The 16691-nt window shown below is 48.2% G+C and overlaps 1 protein-coding gene and 1 non-coding gene across 3 annotated transcripts; both read right to left on the reverse strand.

The window, feature by feature from the left end:
* Positions 1 to 376: 376 nt before the first annotated feature.
* Positions 377 to 13626, reverse strand: ZNF839 (zinc finger protein 839). 2 transcript variants are annotated; one of them, XM_061998219.1, is made up of 8 exons: positions 12843 to 13626; positions 10476 to 11402; positions 7847 to 8098; positions 6962 to 7054; positions 6509 to 6661; positions 4574 to 4714; positions 3468 to 3606; positions 377 to 1738 (listed from the first exon to the last, which is right to left on the reverse strand). In XM_061998219.1, the coding sequence occupies exons 1-8, from the start codon at positions 13527 to 13529 to the stop codon at positions 750 to 752; spliced, it is 3381 nt and encodes a 1126-aa protein (XP_061854203.1). In that variant the 5' UTR covers positions 13530 to 13626; the 3' UTR covers positions 377 to 749. The 2 variants fall into 2 exon arrangements, with proteins under 2 accessions (XP_061854203.1, XP_061854204.1); XM_061998220.1 differs by having other exon boundaries at positions 10476 to 11399; positions 12843 to 12992.
* Positions 13627 to 14075: 449 nt separating this feature from the next.
* On the reverse strand, positions 14076 to 14149 carry TRNAI-AAU (transfer RNA isoleucine (anticodon AAU)). The gene has a single exon. It is a non-coding gene; the product is annotated as a tRNA-Ile (tRNA).
* Between the last annotated feature and the right edge of the window lie 2542 nt (positions 14150 to 16691).

Genomic DNA, 16691 nt, shown 5'->3' on the forward strand with positions numbered 1-16691 from the left:
GAATGTGGTATCTCATTAAGGAAAATCAGATCACTGCTTCTGCTCCTTTCCCTTTCTGTCTTAAGTAACAGCAACGTTTAAAGGTGTGGCTGAACGTTGGACAAGTGTACTGCAACACCTTTGCAGCAGTTCAGTACAAAGCACATCTTGTGTGAGCTTATTTTTGTCTGTAACTCGATGGATGCTTGTCTAAGGATAAGCTTAGGCTGTCACATCACTCCCAGAATGCACAAGTGTGGGGTAGATTTACACTGCCCATTTTTTCCAGGCAGACTTACGCACATCAAGCCTAGCTGCTAACGTTCAAGGTAGCTTTAAGAAGGTGCAGGAAGGGTTTTGTCACCTCAATGGCACAGAAAACACACATTTGGATACAGTTTTTATTTTACCCATACACAGCTTGCCAGTACACAGCACATCACTGCTGAACAGCAGTACAACCCACTGCATTTCCAGATGGCTGGAGAGAAAAGGAGTTACGTAACAAAAGGGAATAGTGCAACGGTTTTAGGGTTGACAGACTTCCACTTTCCACCCACCCCTAAACATAGAAAGCAAACAGAACGCTGTTAATTCTAGAATTTTTGGTTGCAATGCTGCTAGATTTATATAAACATAAGTTATAAAAAGTACAGGGCATAGAAACAGTTTACAAATAAGTTAAATTTCAATTAAGGTATTTGCATTAGAAAAATATACATTTGGTAGAGTCAGTCTTTTCCAGAAGAAAGCATATATGGTTTTCTAATTTATGGCTCCAATTCACTTTGTGAGAGCAAAATATCTTCACTTTGGCCATCTGCTTCCATTGCCAGTAGTGCTTCCACAGTTTCCAAAGGGATCCCCTCGGGTGTGCGGATGTGCATCGTAGTACCATTGGAATCGGTTACAATGACGATGCCTTCTGCCTGAGACAACACAGCCGTGTCTGGGTGAGACAGGAGAAGCCCATCTGGAGTCTGAATAAAAATCTGTTCGTGTCCCTGAGACAAAAAATCATGGCTCTCATCGGTAATCTCAAAGGCTACAGTTTCATCTATGGTGACCGTATTCCCCAGCTCATGTTGTTCCTCTGTCCCACAAGAAAACTCATCGATGGTTTTGAGAGAGTCGTGGTGGTTGGCAGGAGCGGGCAGGGAGGCCTGGACTGGGGCCTGCTGTGACCCAGCCTGAACACTGGGGTGGTAGTTTATTGGCACAATGCTTGTTGAAAAAACCTTTTCGAGCTCCTGCATCTCATCAGTCATCTCAGCATTAGGAAGCTGTTCTGAATGTCCTTTCATTGCAAAGCCACCGTTTCCTTCTTGCAGCTCCTCGTATTTTTGATTGTGACCATTTTCGTCACTCGTTGCCAAGGCAGTGCTCTGCTTGCCTGCTGCATTCTCTGGCACAGAGCTGCAGAGCTCAGGAGCTGACAGTGCACTTGCTGTGTTCTCACTCACAAAGTGTGCTTCAACTAATTCAGGTGAGCTATCTGCTTCAACAGGCAACACGACTTCACTATGTAGCAGAGGTGTGTCACCCACCATATCTGGTCCCTGTATGCTCACAGACTGAGGATACTCTATCCTCATTTTCACACTCTGGGAGAAGGTACCTGAATTTTCAGCATTGATTCTAACTCCTGAACCAGCGAGTGGATTGTGTTCCTCTGCTGCCAGTAACGTACTTCCAGTTGTGCAGCAAGTGATTTGCCTACCTTCTGAAAGCAGGAGTTCTCCATTTAATGGATTAAAACCTGGAAAGGTGAAAGGAATACCATTGTTTTTGAGCAATCTGACATTGCATCTCAAAAAAACTCCTTTTTCAGCAATAATTTGGGAGGAAAAGCTAGACTACCTCTTTGCTTCCTTCCCCCTGATCAGCCACCTTGAAGCACTCACAAGAATTTCACAGCACTTCCCAGTGAAAAAGCCAATTTATAAACACTTGAGGAATCTTTTTGATGTGTAGGATTTTTTCAGGTTTCTCTATCAGAGGACATTCCACTAGAAGCAGCATTTGGATCCTGAACACAACTTGGCCTGAAAGTCAAACTCCCATCTTTCCCCATCTGGCATACACAGCTGGTAACATTAAAAGGTAAGAGAATGTACCAGGCACAAAGTTGTCAGCTGCTCAGCCCTGTTACCAGTGGGAAACAGACAGAAGCATTTAAACTTGGTAACATTCCAGTTGATAATCAAGATCATCAGATATGTCATCAAGTTACTACATATCTAATTAGCTGTGCCAACCTCTAATTAGCTGAGCATCTTCATCCTGTGACAGAAAAGGTAAAAACCACTAGAGGTAAGAAACCACTAGAACTTTAGTAGGTTTTACCAGTTATTTGAGCCAGGTCACAAATTCGGTTGGTAGTTAAACAACTTCTAAGCTTCAGTAGCACAAGTCATTGGTTTTTATTACTGGAGATGAAGAGGAATAAGTAGGCTGAGTGGGGGTTTTTTGTTGTGAAAGATATCACTGCACAACAAAGGAGTCCCAGAAGGGACCCTTTTCAATTTCTTGTACTGCAGATTAGGAAAAGCCTTACTAGCAGGTGCAAGGAAAACACCCTCATAGCCCAGAGGAAGATTCTAATGCAATGAGAAATACACATGGTCACGCAGAGAGCCCTTCAGGGAAAGCAAAGGAAAACCAAACCAAACCACCAAACTAAAGGGGAAAAACAACCCACCACTCACAGAGAGGAGGGCAAAGGCAAAGCAGCTCATATCAACACCAAGGAAAGGTATTTACAAAGCAGGAGGATGGTACTGATATGCACATCTTACTAGAGATGGGCAAGGGCTGAAATCTTTCACAACAGTGATCATAATGCCTCTGAATTATTGCAATGCTTCCACATGAAAGACCAGTAGAGGTTTGGGAGATTGCAGGTGGGGAACCATCTCGTTTTCTTTCTATTCCACTGTTACCTTGCCCACGTGAGGGGCAGGGGGAATAAAGACAAAGAATGGATAAAAAGAAGGGCACCACAGCCTTGGGGTGGTTGCCAATTCCAGGTCTCACATCTGCCCTGGGATACAGGACAGCCTGCACCAGCTCTCCCAGTATCCACAAAGCTCTGATGATTCTGCTTTTGTGGCCTGCTGGGCAGAGGAAGGACACACACGCTGCTTCTGCTCCCCCACTGCGGACACCACAGTCGTGCACCACGTCCACCATCAGGGACAGGACAGACAGGTAGCATTCAGGAAGCACACAGTATAGGCCAGTACTACTCTCATAGTACTATCACTCTCTGGATTATCATGCATTCAGAATTGAGCTACTGCTGTGATCTGCATCATCCACAACTCTTCCCACTCCCGGTGAGACTTTTCAACAGCTGCTTTTGAAGGACCTGGGAGACAAGTTTAGAAATGAAACCTAAAGACAAAAGCCAGAGTAGCCTGAAGAACAGAGAGATTTGTGCAGCTTCTCCCCAAACAGAACAGAACTGGAAAATCTGAAGAGGTTACCATCTTTTTCCAACAGCGTACACAGATTCCCACTCTTTTCTTCCACTCCATCCTGACTGGCACAAGCATCGTTCACATTCTCCATTATGTCTTCTAACTTGGTCCTTTTGAGTGATGGCAACAGCTCCTCCCCTGAGCTCTGTCAATACAAGAGGTGATTAACTGGCTGCCACTGTAAGAGCTGACAGCATCCAAAAAGATCACAAACTCACTGTGGGCACTTCATGGCACTGAACTGATACTCTCCTTGGAAACACAATTTTACACTAAAGGTCCTCCTACAAGGTGAGGATTTAAACACAAAAATACCACTGATTGCTTCTGAGATGTGGTTGGAACAATTTGCCTTTGCTTCAACATCAAAGCATCTCTCTGAGCCTTTGTGACTGGCTGTACAGCAGGAAACCTGCCATGGGCTCTCTCTTCAGCTTCAGTACAGGCCTGTGAGCAGCCCACCCAGCATTGTTTGGTTAACGAAGAAAGGCTCAGCAGCTCTGTAAATTTAACTCCAGGCAGAAAAGGGAAAAGCACCAGTCCACCAGCAGAAAGAACTTTTAAATAAATGGTAGAACAGTTTAAGGGGACAAACCAGAGAGATGTGACTTTCAAGAAAAACACAGCTCCCTGCCAGAGCTGTAAACAGACCAAATCTGGTCAATTGACTCGCTAGAAAGAAAGGCACTGTGTTCATGCACCTCTGCATACCACTGAGAGCAGGGCAACCCCTTCTCCAATATCTCAGCCTGCTGGACATCACCCCATTTACTCCAACATAAGTTACTAGAAACCTGAGGATCCTTCTCACTGTGGGGCCCTCAGTTAGCAGCACCTTGGCAAAATTCTTTCCTCCTTGTATCACGAGATTATCTGTAAGCCTTTGAGACTCTGTCCTGATTTCTAACAAGTGTCTTCCCACAGTACATCATATGCTCTAATATGATACCACAGCAGAGTGCTTCACATTAAGTATTTCCAAACTCCACAGAAGTCTGACTGGAACACGAGTCAGATAATTGTTCATCACCAAATCATACAAGAATTATCTGCTTTAACAAGTCTCAATTTGTCTCAGTTTCATTCGTCACTTTCACAAAGGTATTCCCTACCTCAGCTAACCGTTTCTGTCCCAGTATCTCCACGGGCACTTGCTCACTGACCATTTTAGTTGTGTACTGTGAACAAGAGTCTAAACCTTGTGTCTTTCGCTCTCCAGTCAGTATTTCTGCAATTCCTAGTGATTCAGCAACCTTTAAAAAGTTACAGGAAAAAAAAGCAAGAGTTAGCCTCTCCAACTGGAACACACAAATGCTGAAATACCAATTTGTTTTCCTACAACTGAACTAGAACTACAGGGGGTCCAATCTGACAATCAATCATCACAGCTCAATGACGTATTTAGGCTCTCACATCTTCTACGTGAGCTCTGTATTAATAGCACACGACCTTCATTTGAAGGTGAATATTAAAAGGCAAACTCCAAAGAATTAGGAGTGCAATGGTTATATATAGAATCCAGAGACAGTGACAGTTTAGCAAAAAGCACTGTTGAGGCTGTCCATGATAGAAAAAACATTTCAATCTTCCTGTTTAAGAGCACCTCTTAACAGTCAAGGATTTCTCTCCCACATCCCTTCCATTCCTGGGCTTCATCCTTATCTAGGTGTGCTACTACACAGCTTCTCAAGGCTAAGCTGGTTGGTTGATTTAGGGGTTTGGTTTGGTTTTTGTTGGGTTTTGTTTGTTGATTTGTTTGGTTTGGGTTTTTTTAAAGAGCATAATTCTATATTAAGAATGCACACTAACACTGGAGAAAGAGCTTCCATTTGATCTAGGTGAACCTGCTTCTGCAGGGAGGTTGGACTAGATGATCTCTAAAGGTCCCTTCCAACCTCTACCATTCTATGATCTGGGGACTGCCAGCATCAGCAGCATCCCTTTACTTGGTGCAACTTATTCTCCACAGGGAAACAGCAGTGTTAACCACAAAGTAGCCAGATGAGCACGAATTCATCCTAGCAAGTTGGGTTTTTAATACATACAGTGAACATCATGATTTATTCCCAAAAAGAAATATTAAGTACTGCTAACAGTCCGCACAAGACTTCATTTTTAAAACCAGGATTACCACAAGAATCCAAACCTTATCTCCACCACCCCTACTCTGAGTTTCCCAGTGTGCTCTCCTGACACAGTAGTTGCAAGTTCGGTGCTGTTGCACCTTAAGGAGCGTATCATTTAGAAAACTTGCTGGAGATGGTATATAAAATAGTGTTTTCACTACTGGAAACATAGAAAGGGAAGTAAAAAATACATGTGAAATGATCTAGTGGTTGATAGGGCTGGGACAAAGGCTGGACTCCATGATCTTAAAGGTCTCTTCCAGCTGAAACGATTCTATGATTCCAAGAGGAGCACAGACTGGCAGCAATCCGTAAGGATAAACACATCCACATTAAAAACCAACCCAAAAATACAACAAAAAAACACCATCAGAAACCAAACCTACGTTGCCTTTCTTGACATGGCTGTATAAACAATGAATCTGAACTTTGCACACTTATTACAGGCACTCACTGCCTTTCATTTTTGTTACTACAACTGTGAACTGCATAGATGCATTCAGTTTGGCCTCATTTTACAACAGAGCCACCCATCCCTTTAAATCCAAGCCACTCATTTTAAATACAGACTCCTCCTTCCTAATCAAACATCAAGAGGTACTTTCAGTAGCAGTTAGTGCTAAATACACCTTGCAGTAACATGCAGCTTCATCTTACCCTAAATATGTGAGACAGCCATCAGAGCTGCTCATTTTTAACTGTGTCTACTGCTATAAACTAGAATTGTAGTTTTAGTATTGATTTCTTGTTAAGTTAGGTGCTGAACTTCTTCCATTTATGTCTATTTTTGCTCATCAAAAGCCGTGTTTTCTTCAGATAACATTACCAGCAAGACAAAGCTTATCAGAGAAAAATGAAGTGTAAAGCATCTAAAAGAAACCAAACAAAAATATCACAGTACCAAACAGAGAGCTTTATTACCTTAGCATCTTTTATTTCAACAGGCTGCTGGCAGCTCAGCACATCAGAATTGCTGAGGTGATCATAAGCCATTTTCTTGACCATATTGTGCAAGTCTTCGAATTCCCTGTAAACATCTGGGAAGTAGGCTTTGGCTGGATACCCTTTTTCAACCTACAAAGGAGGAAAAAAAAACGGTTTGTTTCCCCCTCAGAAGAAGATGAAATTCAAACCTGACAATTTGGTAGAAACAATCAAGCCACAACATTATGGTGTATTGAAAAATGTCAGGGAAGCAGGCAGCAAAAAGCAAGGCTTTCAGTCAAAAGACCTACCGGAGTTTTGGCCGAGTGAGCCTGAGGTGACACGTAGAACATTGACATTCTGCACCATTCCAACTGAGGACATTCAGATACATCTCAAAGAACCTTTACGTGTACTAACATTTCAGTGTTTTTACACAAAACAACCCACCTTCATCAAGAGAAATTCATACACTGTAACAAGCTTTGTAAGACGTGGGAGAGCCAGCTCCATTAAGTCTTCGTTATCGCACTGTTGTATTAGCTGTCAAAAGACAGGAGGAGTTTATTAGAGCAAAGCAGGCTGCAGAGGCTCTGCATCCCACAGTCAGAACATAACATATCACTACTCCTTTTCAAAAGGTACACTGTGTTTTAGCAGCAGTGAGAATAGATGCAAACACAACAACAAAAGAGGAGCTCAATTAGAAAACCTCAGAACAGTTTCTACCCATTTAGAGACAAAACTGAGTCCCACAAGTGTTGCCAATGCAGAGAAAGAAAAGCAGCAGCAGGAGGTTTTAGTAGCCATAAAGGATCTTCCACATCACACAGGAAACAGACAGAAAATCCTGTTAGTTGCATGGATTTTCATCCCCATTTTATGCTCCCCCAAGAGCTTCTTTGTGGCTTTTTCTTCTGTTTTGTTGTTGACCAACATCAGTTGGGTTGATTTCTTTTTATGGTGTTGGAAGGGATATATAACAGCAGCTACTAATTTTCCTTCTCCTGAAAAAGGATACCAAGAGTGTATCTACATGTCAGAAGTCCCTTTCCAGACTGAGATCCCATTTTCCCCCTTTGTCCAACGTTTCGCTAGAAGTACTTTTTCCTTAAAAAAGACAACTTAATGCTTTCTTCTCAGAAGACTTCTTAGGCTTTCATCTTTACACAAGGACAGAAAAAAGGGAAAAAAACCAAACAAAACCAAAACTCTTAAAAAACAAAAGTCTTTTGGGAAATGATTCCTTGAAAAATAAAAGAGAAAAAAAAAACTAAACCAAAAAGAGGACAAGGGGAAGATACTTGGGAAGAGATTTGCAGAAGAGAACCATACCTCTTTTAACCTAGCTTTTCTTCTGAATACATTGTGCTCTGCTGACACACTACTAAGGGACTTTGAAGGGGACTGACCAGGTCTGCTTCGCCTCCCAGAACACCTAGATCTTCCACGCATCCTTGGGCGACCACAGCTCTTTGGTCGTCTGGGTCTTCCAGGTCCTTTTGGTGTTATAGGTCCCTGGTGTCCTGAACTGGTTTCATCTTGTTGTTCTACCAATATGCTTCTGCTTTCTGCAGATTTACAAGTCTTAATTAAAAGAGAAGAGCATTTATTCACCATTTGAAACGGTTCCTCACCTATGCAAACAGTTAATAGCACGTTAAATGCAATGCTAGATACAAGTGTAGCTGTAAAGAAAGCTGGGGAATAAATGCAACACATTGGTAAGGCTGCAACTTCTGCTCTATCTGATGACAGGACAAGGGGTGATTGGAAGATGTTGGAACACAAAAGTTCCTTTTCAACACACAGAGAAACTATTTGAGTGTTTCAGTGAGGGAGCCCTGGCCCAGGCTGCCCAGGGAGGGTGTGGAGGCTCCTGCTCTGGAGGGCTTTAAACCCACCTGGACACGTTCCTGTGTGGCCTGATCTAGGTGGGAGCTGCTTTGGCAGGGGGGTTGGACTGGATGAGCTCTAAAGGTCCCTTCCAACACTACCATTCTATGATCCCAACATTCAGTAGCTCCCTGCTACTCTTGTGATTAGGAAAGCTCTAAAAAGGGCACATTTATGTCAGTGCTATCCAGGGATTAAATTACTAAATTAGTTCTGACAGAACACTGGGCTGAGCTTGGGGATCTTCACTGCCTCCCTGTCTGTATTAATGCACCACTTTCATTACTCCTCCTATTCTTTCTAGAAAATATTTGCTTTGCCAAAAACTGTAACAAATCAATGAGTTAAAGCCCAAATCTGCAGAATCCATACTTGCCAGTTAAAAGCTCCAGCGATCACCTAGCAGTTGGTAGGAGAATTATGGATGAGACTGCCTGAAACTCTTCTAAATTTCCATCATCCTGGGTAAATATCAGTGCTGCACAGTACTGCATAATAATACAGAGAACAGACTTCAGTATCCTGCAGTTCTCTTTTCCCACTGACCACAGAAAAGTGCAGAGCATGGGGGAAGTTTGTTTGCTGCCTTGGCTTAAGCTGTAAATTTTCACCTTTCCAAGATCAACTTTACATTTACAGATAGAGCCATAAATGTCATACTGATACATCTAAAGGAGTATTTTTTTCCTAGGTAGCAGCTGTATCAGCTCTGCTGCAAGATGTTAGAACCATTTTAATATTCAAAGAGAAACTTTGAAGGAACCAGATGAAAACATCACACACAAAATAAAACAAAGCGGCTAAATTAGCTTCCAACCCAAAGACTCATGTCTCACACAAGTGTCTGGTTTTCAAGGGGTAGCTTTCAAAACCTAATTACAGAATCTTAAGGGTTGGAAGGGACTTGGAAAGCTCATCCAGTGCAATCCCTTTGCCAGAGCAGGACCACCTAGAGTAGGTCACATAGGAACTCATCCAGATGGGTTTGAATGTCTCCAGAGAAGGAGCCTCCACAGCCCATCTGGGCAGCCCCTGCCAGTGCTCCCTCACCTGAAGTGGAGAAGTTTTTCCTTGTGTTTCTTTGGAATCTCTTGTGTTCCAGTTTATACCCATTGCCCCTTGCCCTGTCATTGGCCACCACTGAGCACAGCCTGGCTCCATCCTCCTCACACCCACCCTTGATGGATTTGTAAACATGAATGAGGTCACCCCTCAGTCTCCTCCAAGCTGCAGAGCCCCAGCTCCCTTGGCCTTTCATCAGAAGGGAGATGCTCCACTCCATTATCTCTGTGGCCCTGCACTGAACTCTCTTCAGCAGCTCCCTGTCCTTCTGGAACTGAGGGGCCCAGAACTGGACACACTATTCCAGATGTCTCATGAGGGCAGAGTAGAGGGGGAGCAGAACATCTCTCAACCTACTGCCCACAGCCCGTCTCACACACCCCAGGATGCCATTGGCCTTCTTGGCCACGAGGGCACGTTGCTGGCTCATGCTCATCCTGCTGCCCACCAGGACCCCCAGGTCCTTTTCCCATGTACTACTCTCTAAGAGTCCATTTGCCAACCTGTACTGGTACACGTGGTTATTCTCTCCCAGATGTAAGACTCTACACTTGCTGAATTTCATTAGCATTCAGCTGTGGTCCACTGTCAGATTCCAAACAGGTCTCAGGACAGGAAACAAATAAATCTCCAATTCAGTGATAGAAACTGACAGAGCAGATGATGCCTGGCTGGCTGTCCTGCTAAAGGCTGCCACTGAACACAGTATTCTCATCTGAAAGCAGCAAAGAATGCTGTTCAGGCAGACAAGGTTTGTTTCAAGCTGAAAACTGTATGTCAGAAGATCAGGAAGAAATGCACACTTGGTGCCACGTTCGGTGCCTGTGTGAGAACACCGTTCCTGCACGTGCCAGGGACAGCAACTTGATTTGCAAAGCACTTTGATGGGAAATCTGTTTCATTTACTGTATCTGTGCATATTTCTGAGCAGTACAAGACTATGTGGCTACAAACCTCCCTTCTACTTTCCACACAACTGGCAGCTTTTCTAAGTAACACACTTTACCTGTTCTGCAGCCTTCGAATCAACAGTTTCTTCCCCATTTGTAGCTAGTGCATTTTCATTAATTACAGTGAAAACAACTGAATTCAGACACGATGGACTCATCGTTTCCTCTCTTATTCCACAGTCACTGTCCACAAATATACTTCCATTGGGCTTATTTAAAGGTATTTTGGGAGGTGAAGACTCCAGCTGTCCATGGCCTGGGTTAAGTTTATAGTGTCTTGCTAACCCTCCTTTTCCTATGTAGGACTTTTCACAGGTCTGACATTTAAACATTTTGGGTTTCAGATTGTAATTTGAAGAACCAAACAGCGCATCCTTTCCCTTCACCTTCCCTTCTTCATCGTCTTCTATACTCAGCTCCGAGTAGTCATCAGAATCAGACTGATGCCCATCAGCCAAATCCTCCATTTTAATGAACTTATAATCTTTAGCTTTGTATTTCGGGGGGCGTGAAATCCGTCCAGAGCGAGTTTTCACTTTCAAGGACTTCTTTAACTTGTCATCCTTTCGGGTTTTTTCAAGGCCAGGTATCAGAGTATTTGCTGAACTGGCTGCAACTGTGGTAACGTTTGGAGCCTTTGCAGCTGATGCTGAGGCACGTGTAGCTTTCTGTCCGTTCAGCCTCTTGGATGTGGGAACCTTGTTGGCAGACACTGATCCATGAGATGGTAAAGGTCTCTGCATAAGCAGCTGAACTGGAGACTCGGAAGAACTATGCAGGAATAGCTGCTGCTGAGTTGCTGTAACAGGCTGTATCCTAATTATCTGGGGATTAATAACACCAAGTCCCGGTATGCTGGAATTTCTACCAGCCGACTGACTCAGCGTTATAGTTTTGGACTGGACTGGTGCCAATGATGGCACTGGCCTTTCCGTTTCCTTCATCTGTCCTGGCTGAACTTGGACACAAATGGCTTCCAGCTGCTTTTGTGGAAAAGAAAAGGAAGAGCTGAGATTACACAAAGTATTTACAAGGACAGAGGATACTTATCAAGACGGTGCACACATGCCCTTAAAGCAAAGCGATGCACATCGTTAGTTTTCCATTGTAAAGCATCAAAGCAGAGATTTAACATCAAAGCACAGACTGCCTCCCTTCCAACCACTACCTTCCTTGCACATTTACAAACACTGACTGTTGTTCAACTAAAGCATGTAAAGTTTGCTCTTAGGCCATGTCCCAGCTTCGTTTCCTACAACAGCAGTCAATGCCATCACCTAGGCAGACTCATAACCTTCAGCAAATAAAACACAAGAGAACTCTGGTCTGCTTGCTGACACAGGCCAAACACCAGGCTCAGGTGTAAGTGCTCAGTTCAACAAAGGTGTTGTCACAATAATTAGAAGGGATGTGTTTCTGTTCATCTCCCCCATCCAAATTTCTGTCTCTGCTCAAACCGATCCCTGTGTAACCAGATAAAAGGTCACAGGAGACAGATTAAAATATGCTGTACTAGGTACAGATACACAGGTGCTTTGTAGCCAGAACTAATGTGGTGCTGATCAAAACAACCACGTATGGTCTCAGGACAGACAGCTCTCCTCATCAGAGGATGTCCTGAAACAGCAATGAAAGTTCTTCTGCCCCAGGGGGAAGGACCATCATCAACAGGTGGAGAGGGTGGGCCCAGGCACTTCATATGCATGACTTGGTAACGACTGTACTGACCATCAGCAACAGCTTGATGGGGTGAGCTTGGTTACTTCATATACATGACTTGTTACTGATAAGGATGGAACTCCCTGCCACAGACGACCCTTTACTCCACCTACGTGCCAAGCAGAGGATGCACTGCATAAGATACTGTATAAATGCAGTGCAGGATGTACTGTTGGGTGCACGGGCTTTGTGGCATTACCACCTACCACCTGTCTCTGTGCAGACACGAAATGAAGCACTATCCCGACTCTGTGTGTAGATTGGCTTAGTGCACACAGGGCATGAATCCATTTCTCACAGTAACTTCACAACCTATGCACCGGCAAAAGCGGGCTGAAAGCCCAGGTACTGTCACTTGCTGCAGGAGGGGCAGGGGTTATCTGCCCCGTGCATCACCACCTCACCACCGCGAAAAGGCTCTTCTAAACTCTTCTAGCTCCACGTGTGGCCAGACCGCACGACTGACCACGGCACCCATCTACACGCAAACGCGGATTTTTCCAAACCAGGCTGAAAGTCCTGTCTTCCCGCTGCCGGAGTCGAGTCTACACCCAAGGGCGGGTGACATTGAGGAGGAAGGCAGAAAAAAAACCTCATAATAAAACGAAGCATTCGCACAGCCGCCAGACCTGCCCTCGGCGGTAGGTTCCATCGCCAGGACGGCGCCGCGGGCTCCCTCGCTCCCCTGCCCCCGCCTCACTTACCTTCTGCGGGAGGAGCCGTGCGGCCGCCATGGATTTGCCCTGCTGCAGGGCGACCTGCTGGGCCACGCTCTGTAGCTGCTGGGCGGCGTTCTGCATGATGCTGGCGAGCGGCGGCCCGGCGGCGCAGGCCTGCGGCGGCGGCGGGCCAGCGTCCCGGGGCGGCGGGCAGCCCCCGCCGCGGGAGGGCGGCGGCCGCGGGCAGGGCTCCAGCGGCGCGGCCGCGGGCGGCGGTTCCCGTTGCTCCTGGGCCTTGCTCACTTGCTCGATGACCCGCCGCAGCTCCGCCGAGTCCAGCGGCGTGGCGGCGTGCCCGGGCGGCGGGGGCGGCGGCTCCGGCGCGTCGGCGGCGGCGCGCAGCTGCTCCAGCAGCCGCCGCTGCTCCTCGGCGCTCAGCCGCGCGCCCGCCACCAGCCTCCCGTCCGCCTGCAAGTACACCACGGTGCCGGCCGCGCTCCGCGCCAGCGCCTCCGTCACCGCCGGCAGCTCCGGGTCCTCCGCGGGGGGCGGGGGGCCGAAGGGCCTCGACGCACCTCCGCCCTCCTCCCTCGCCGGCCGGGCGGCCCTGCCCGCGGCCGCCACGCTGAGGGGAACCCCGTAGGCGGCGGCGGCCGCCCCTCTGGGGGGTTCGTCGTCAGCAGCAGGAGGGGGCGGCGGCGCCTCGGCGTCCCCCTCCTCGGGAGCCGCCATCTTGGCAGGCGTCGGCGAGCGGGAGCCGCATCGGCCCCCCCGGGAAGGTGTCTGAGGCGCGGGGCGAAGCGCGGGGCACCGGCGGCACGCGGGCCAATGGCGCCCCTGGGGCGGGGCCGCCCGGCCCGACGGCGGCCCGGCGGGGGCAAAAGCGCTGCGAGGCGCGGCGCGGCCCCACGCGCGACAGCGAACGGCCGCAGGGCCTTAGCGCGACGTGGGGCTTCCCCCTCTGAAGACGACGTCCGCGCTCCGGGACGCGGCGCTCCCTCGGGCCGGCCCCACGGAACAAGCGCACCAGGCGGGCGGCGGGTGAGCGCGTGCCACGCGCGGAGCGGCGCTCGCACGCCAAGACACGCGCGTGGAGCTGGCGACAGCCGCCGCTGACCGCCGCGGCCAGGCCTGCGGCCGCCCTGCCTGGCCTGTCCACGCGCGCCTCGCAGCCGTGTCCTTGCGCAGAGGTGACCGCGCCGGCTCCGGTACAAACGGGCTCGGCGAGGTGCGGCGGGAACGGCTGGGAAAAGGGACGAAAAAATTGTATCAGCCGTATGGCCCGTACGGGGATCGAACCCGCGACCTTGGCGTTATTAGCACCACGCTCTAACCAACTGAGCTAACCGGCCCGCTGTTGTACAGGGCTTTCCTCGCTAAGTAGATAAACACGTGCCGGCCCGGCCGCCGCCGTCCCCAAGTGAAGTGACGGGCGGTGCGACCGGGCGGGACTCCCTTGTCCCCGGGAGTGCCGGAGCCGAGCCCGCGCGGTGGGGACACGGCTCACACGGAAGACCCTGCGCTCCGCCTGCGGAGGGAATGCTCGGGAGGTAACAGCACCACAGGACACGGTCGTGGGGCGACTTTGCCTCCATGTCCGTAGGCTAATGCTTCCCCCTGCTTTCTGCGTTATGATTCCAGTTTCATGTAATTAAGCAAAATACTTACTTAGGGCATTTGTTTTAAACCTTTAACTCCCCTGGCGGTTGAATGCTCTGCTAGGATCTTACTTTTCCTGGACGAATGATTTACCTTTTCCCAGCGTTTCGCTTTTCCCTAGATGCGCAGCATCTGAATGGGAGCTTTTCTTCTCAGCATCTAGGGAATGAGAGCTGTTCTTCTCAGCTACGAGCCCTACGCTGAGATGCCTGCTGTTCCTTGAGCAAAAGCAAAGCAGGGGTTGTGAGCCCCCCCTGAGGAACAGAGCCCGCGCACCTCAGCCCGCGGCAGCGCACACACACACCCCACTAGGGGTCAGGCTACCACCGGCGATGACCCGCTCCGGGAGCGCCACGGAGCCCTCAGCAAGGCGGGCCGACGGCTGGCAGCCATTAACCCCTCACTAAGGGGCTCAACGCCACCTCCCCAGCAGAGATGAGCCCGTGGAACGTGTGCGGAGAACAGCTCCACACAAGCCGAAGCGCCGGGCTCCCGGCCGGCAACGGGGTCCCGCCGGAGCAGGCGCAGCTCGCGTCCCGGGCACAGGCGAGGTAAGGAGGGCGGCGGCTACCCCCGCACAGCCTTACCCGCGGCCGCCGGCCGGGGCCTGCCCTGCGCCTGCGCCGTGCGGCGGGCCGGAGCCTGCGCGGTTGCCAGGGTGACGGGAACACAACATGGCGCCCCGAGGGCTGGCCCGGGAGGCCCTTCGCTTTTTCGCTTAGCCCGAGAGCTGCAGGTGAGCGTGGGATGACGAGTAAGGGGGTGCGGGGGGAGGCAGCGGGCCCTGCTTGGTGTGGGCTGTTCCCGGGGGGCGGCACGGGCCGCGGCGCCTCTGAGGAGGCCGGCGGTCGTCGCGGGGGGACCGGGCTTCTGGGCCGTGCGGGGAGCAGCCGCGCTGAGGCGGCCGTAGGTGCCTGGAAACCGCCCACTGACAGCTCCTAAAACTCCCTGCCTGGACCGCACAGGTAAACACCGCTCTCTCTGCATGCCAGTCCTCTCCTCTGCAACAGGCTGCTAGGGAATGCTTCTCCCGTAGGAGCCTGTCTTCTGATCTCTCTAGTACATCCTCAGAAACGGCAAAGTTTCCTCACTCTTTGTTCTGCAAATCTTTCTCTCCATTACTTACCCACGCTTCTTCAAACCACCCCTTGCCACATCCTACACATTTGGCATGATTCTGAGTGCGATACTTATGTGCCATGGCCATGTGGCTCTGACTCAAGTTGAACTTGTTGCTTTCTTCAGTATCTTTCCTGTTTATTTCTCTCTGCTCACATGCATCACTTTCATATTTAAATGCCATTGCTCTTTCTTCCTCAGCATCTCTGCAACAAAATATCTGCTTTGGGTTGTTCTGATATCCTGGTTTGACTATTGTAGCTCTATCTGGTCTGTCATTTTACAGGGGATCCTTTAATTCCAAATGCTGACTGGTTCTCTGCTCGCACTAGTTGCATTAATATGGATGTAGTCTTTGAATTCTAGCACTTGCCCATGAGTTTCACTTACGTTGTTCTTAATCCCCTTGATCCTGTAGCTTCTTGCACACTGAACTGTCCTTCTGTTGAATGATTACTTCTCTGACATATTCACAGCCACTTTTTGGGTGACAGATGAGTCCAGATTGCCACAGCTTATTCTCCCCAGCTTTTATCTGCCTGTCTGCTAACCATTGCACACCTGTGTGTGCTGAAACAGAGGGGAGGGAAGGAAGAGGCTGAGCAATATCTAGCTTGTTGTAGATCCCACGGTGGTGATTAGGTCTTTGCTGTTTAATGTTATATACAACTGTAATTAACACTTTGTTCAATTTCATTCTCAAAACTTGTAAGTTCTAAAAGGCTGATAAAATCTTGTAACATTTCCATCACTCTTCATCTTTGAGTAATTAGTCTTGCTTTGTAGCTATGGGAAGTTTCATAGCTTGAATCGACATGCTTTCATCTGACTGTTCTCTTTCTCTGTCTGTTTGAAGTTCCTTGTTTTGCTGGGGTACTTTTTTTACCCCCCAGGTCACTTCCAGTTATGTGGTGCTGAAGTGGATTTTTTACAGTCTCCAGAGATCTTGTTCTGTGGATGTAGGTTCAAAATTTCTGTTAAATTGTTGGTAGATTTGTCTCTGTACCTTTCATCTTCTCATTAAATGATAACTAGCTTCTCACATGATACGTTCTCATTTTCTCCCTAGAAGAAAAACTCATCTTCAGTGACCTGTTCTGTTGAGAGTTTCCATGT

This window comes from Colius striatus, chromosome 6, assembly GCF_028858725.1.
Source record: "Colius striatus isolate bColStr4 chromosome 6, bColStr4.1.hap1, whole genome shotgun sequence".
In the NCBI taxonomy this organism is placed as follows: domain Eukaryota; kingdom Metazoa; phylum Chordata; class Aves; order Coliiformes; family Coliidae; genus Colius; species Colius striatus.

Bases quoted from the DNA above. Each gene is read 5' to 3' on its own strand.
- ZNF839 (XM_061998219.1), bottom strand. From the start codon at position 13,529: ATGGCGGCTCCCGAGGAGGGGGACGCCGAGGCGCCGCCGCCCCCTCCT. The intron at 8,099-10,475 runs GTAAAGTGTGTT...CTTTTAATTAAG, and splicing joins ATTCGAAGGCTGCAGAACAG to ACTTGTAAATCTGCAGAAAG. The intron at 3,607-4,573 runs GTAGGGAATACC...TTGTATTGACAG, and splicing joins GACAGAAACGGTTAGCTGAG to AGCTCAGGGGAGGAGCTGTT.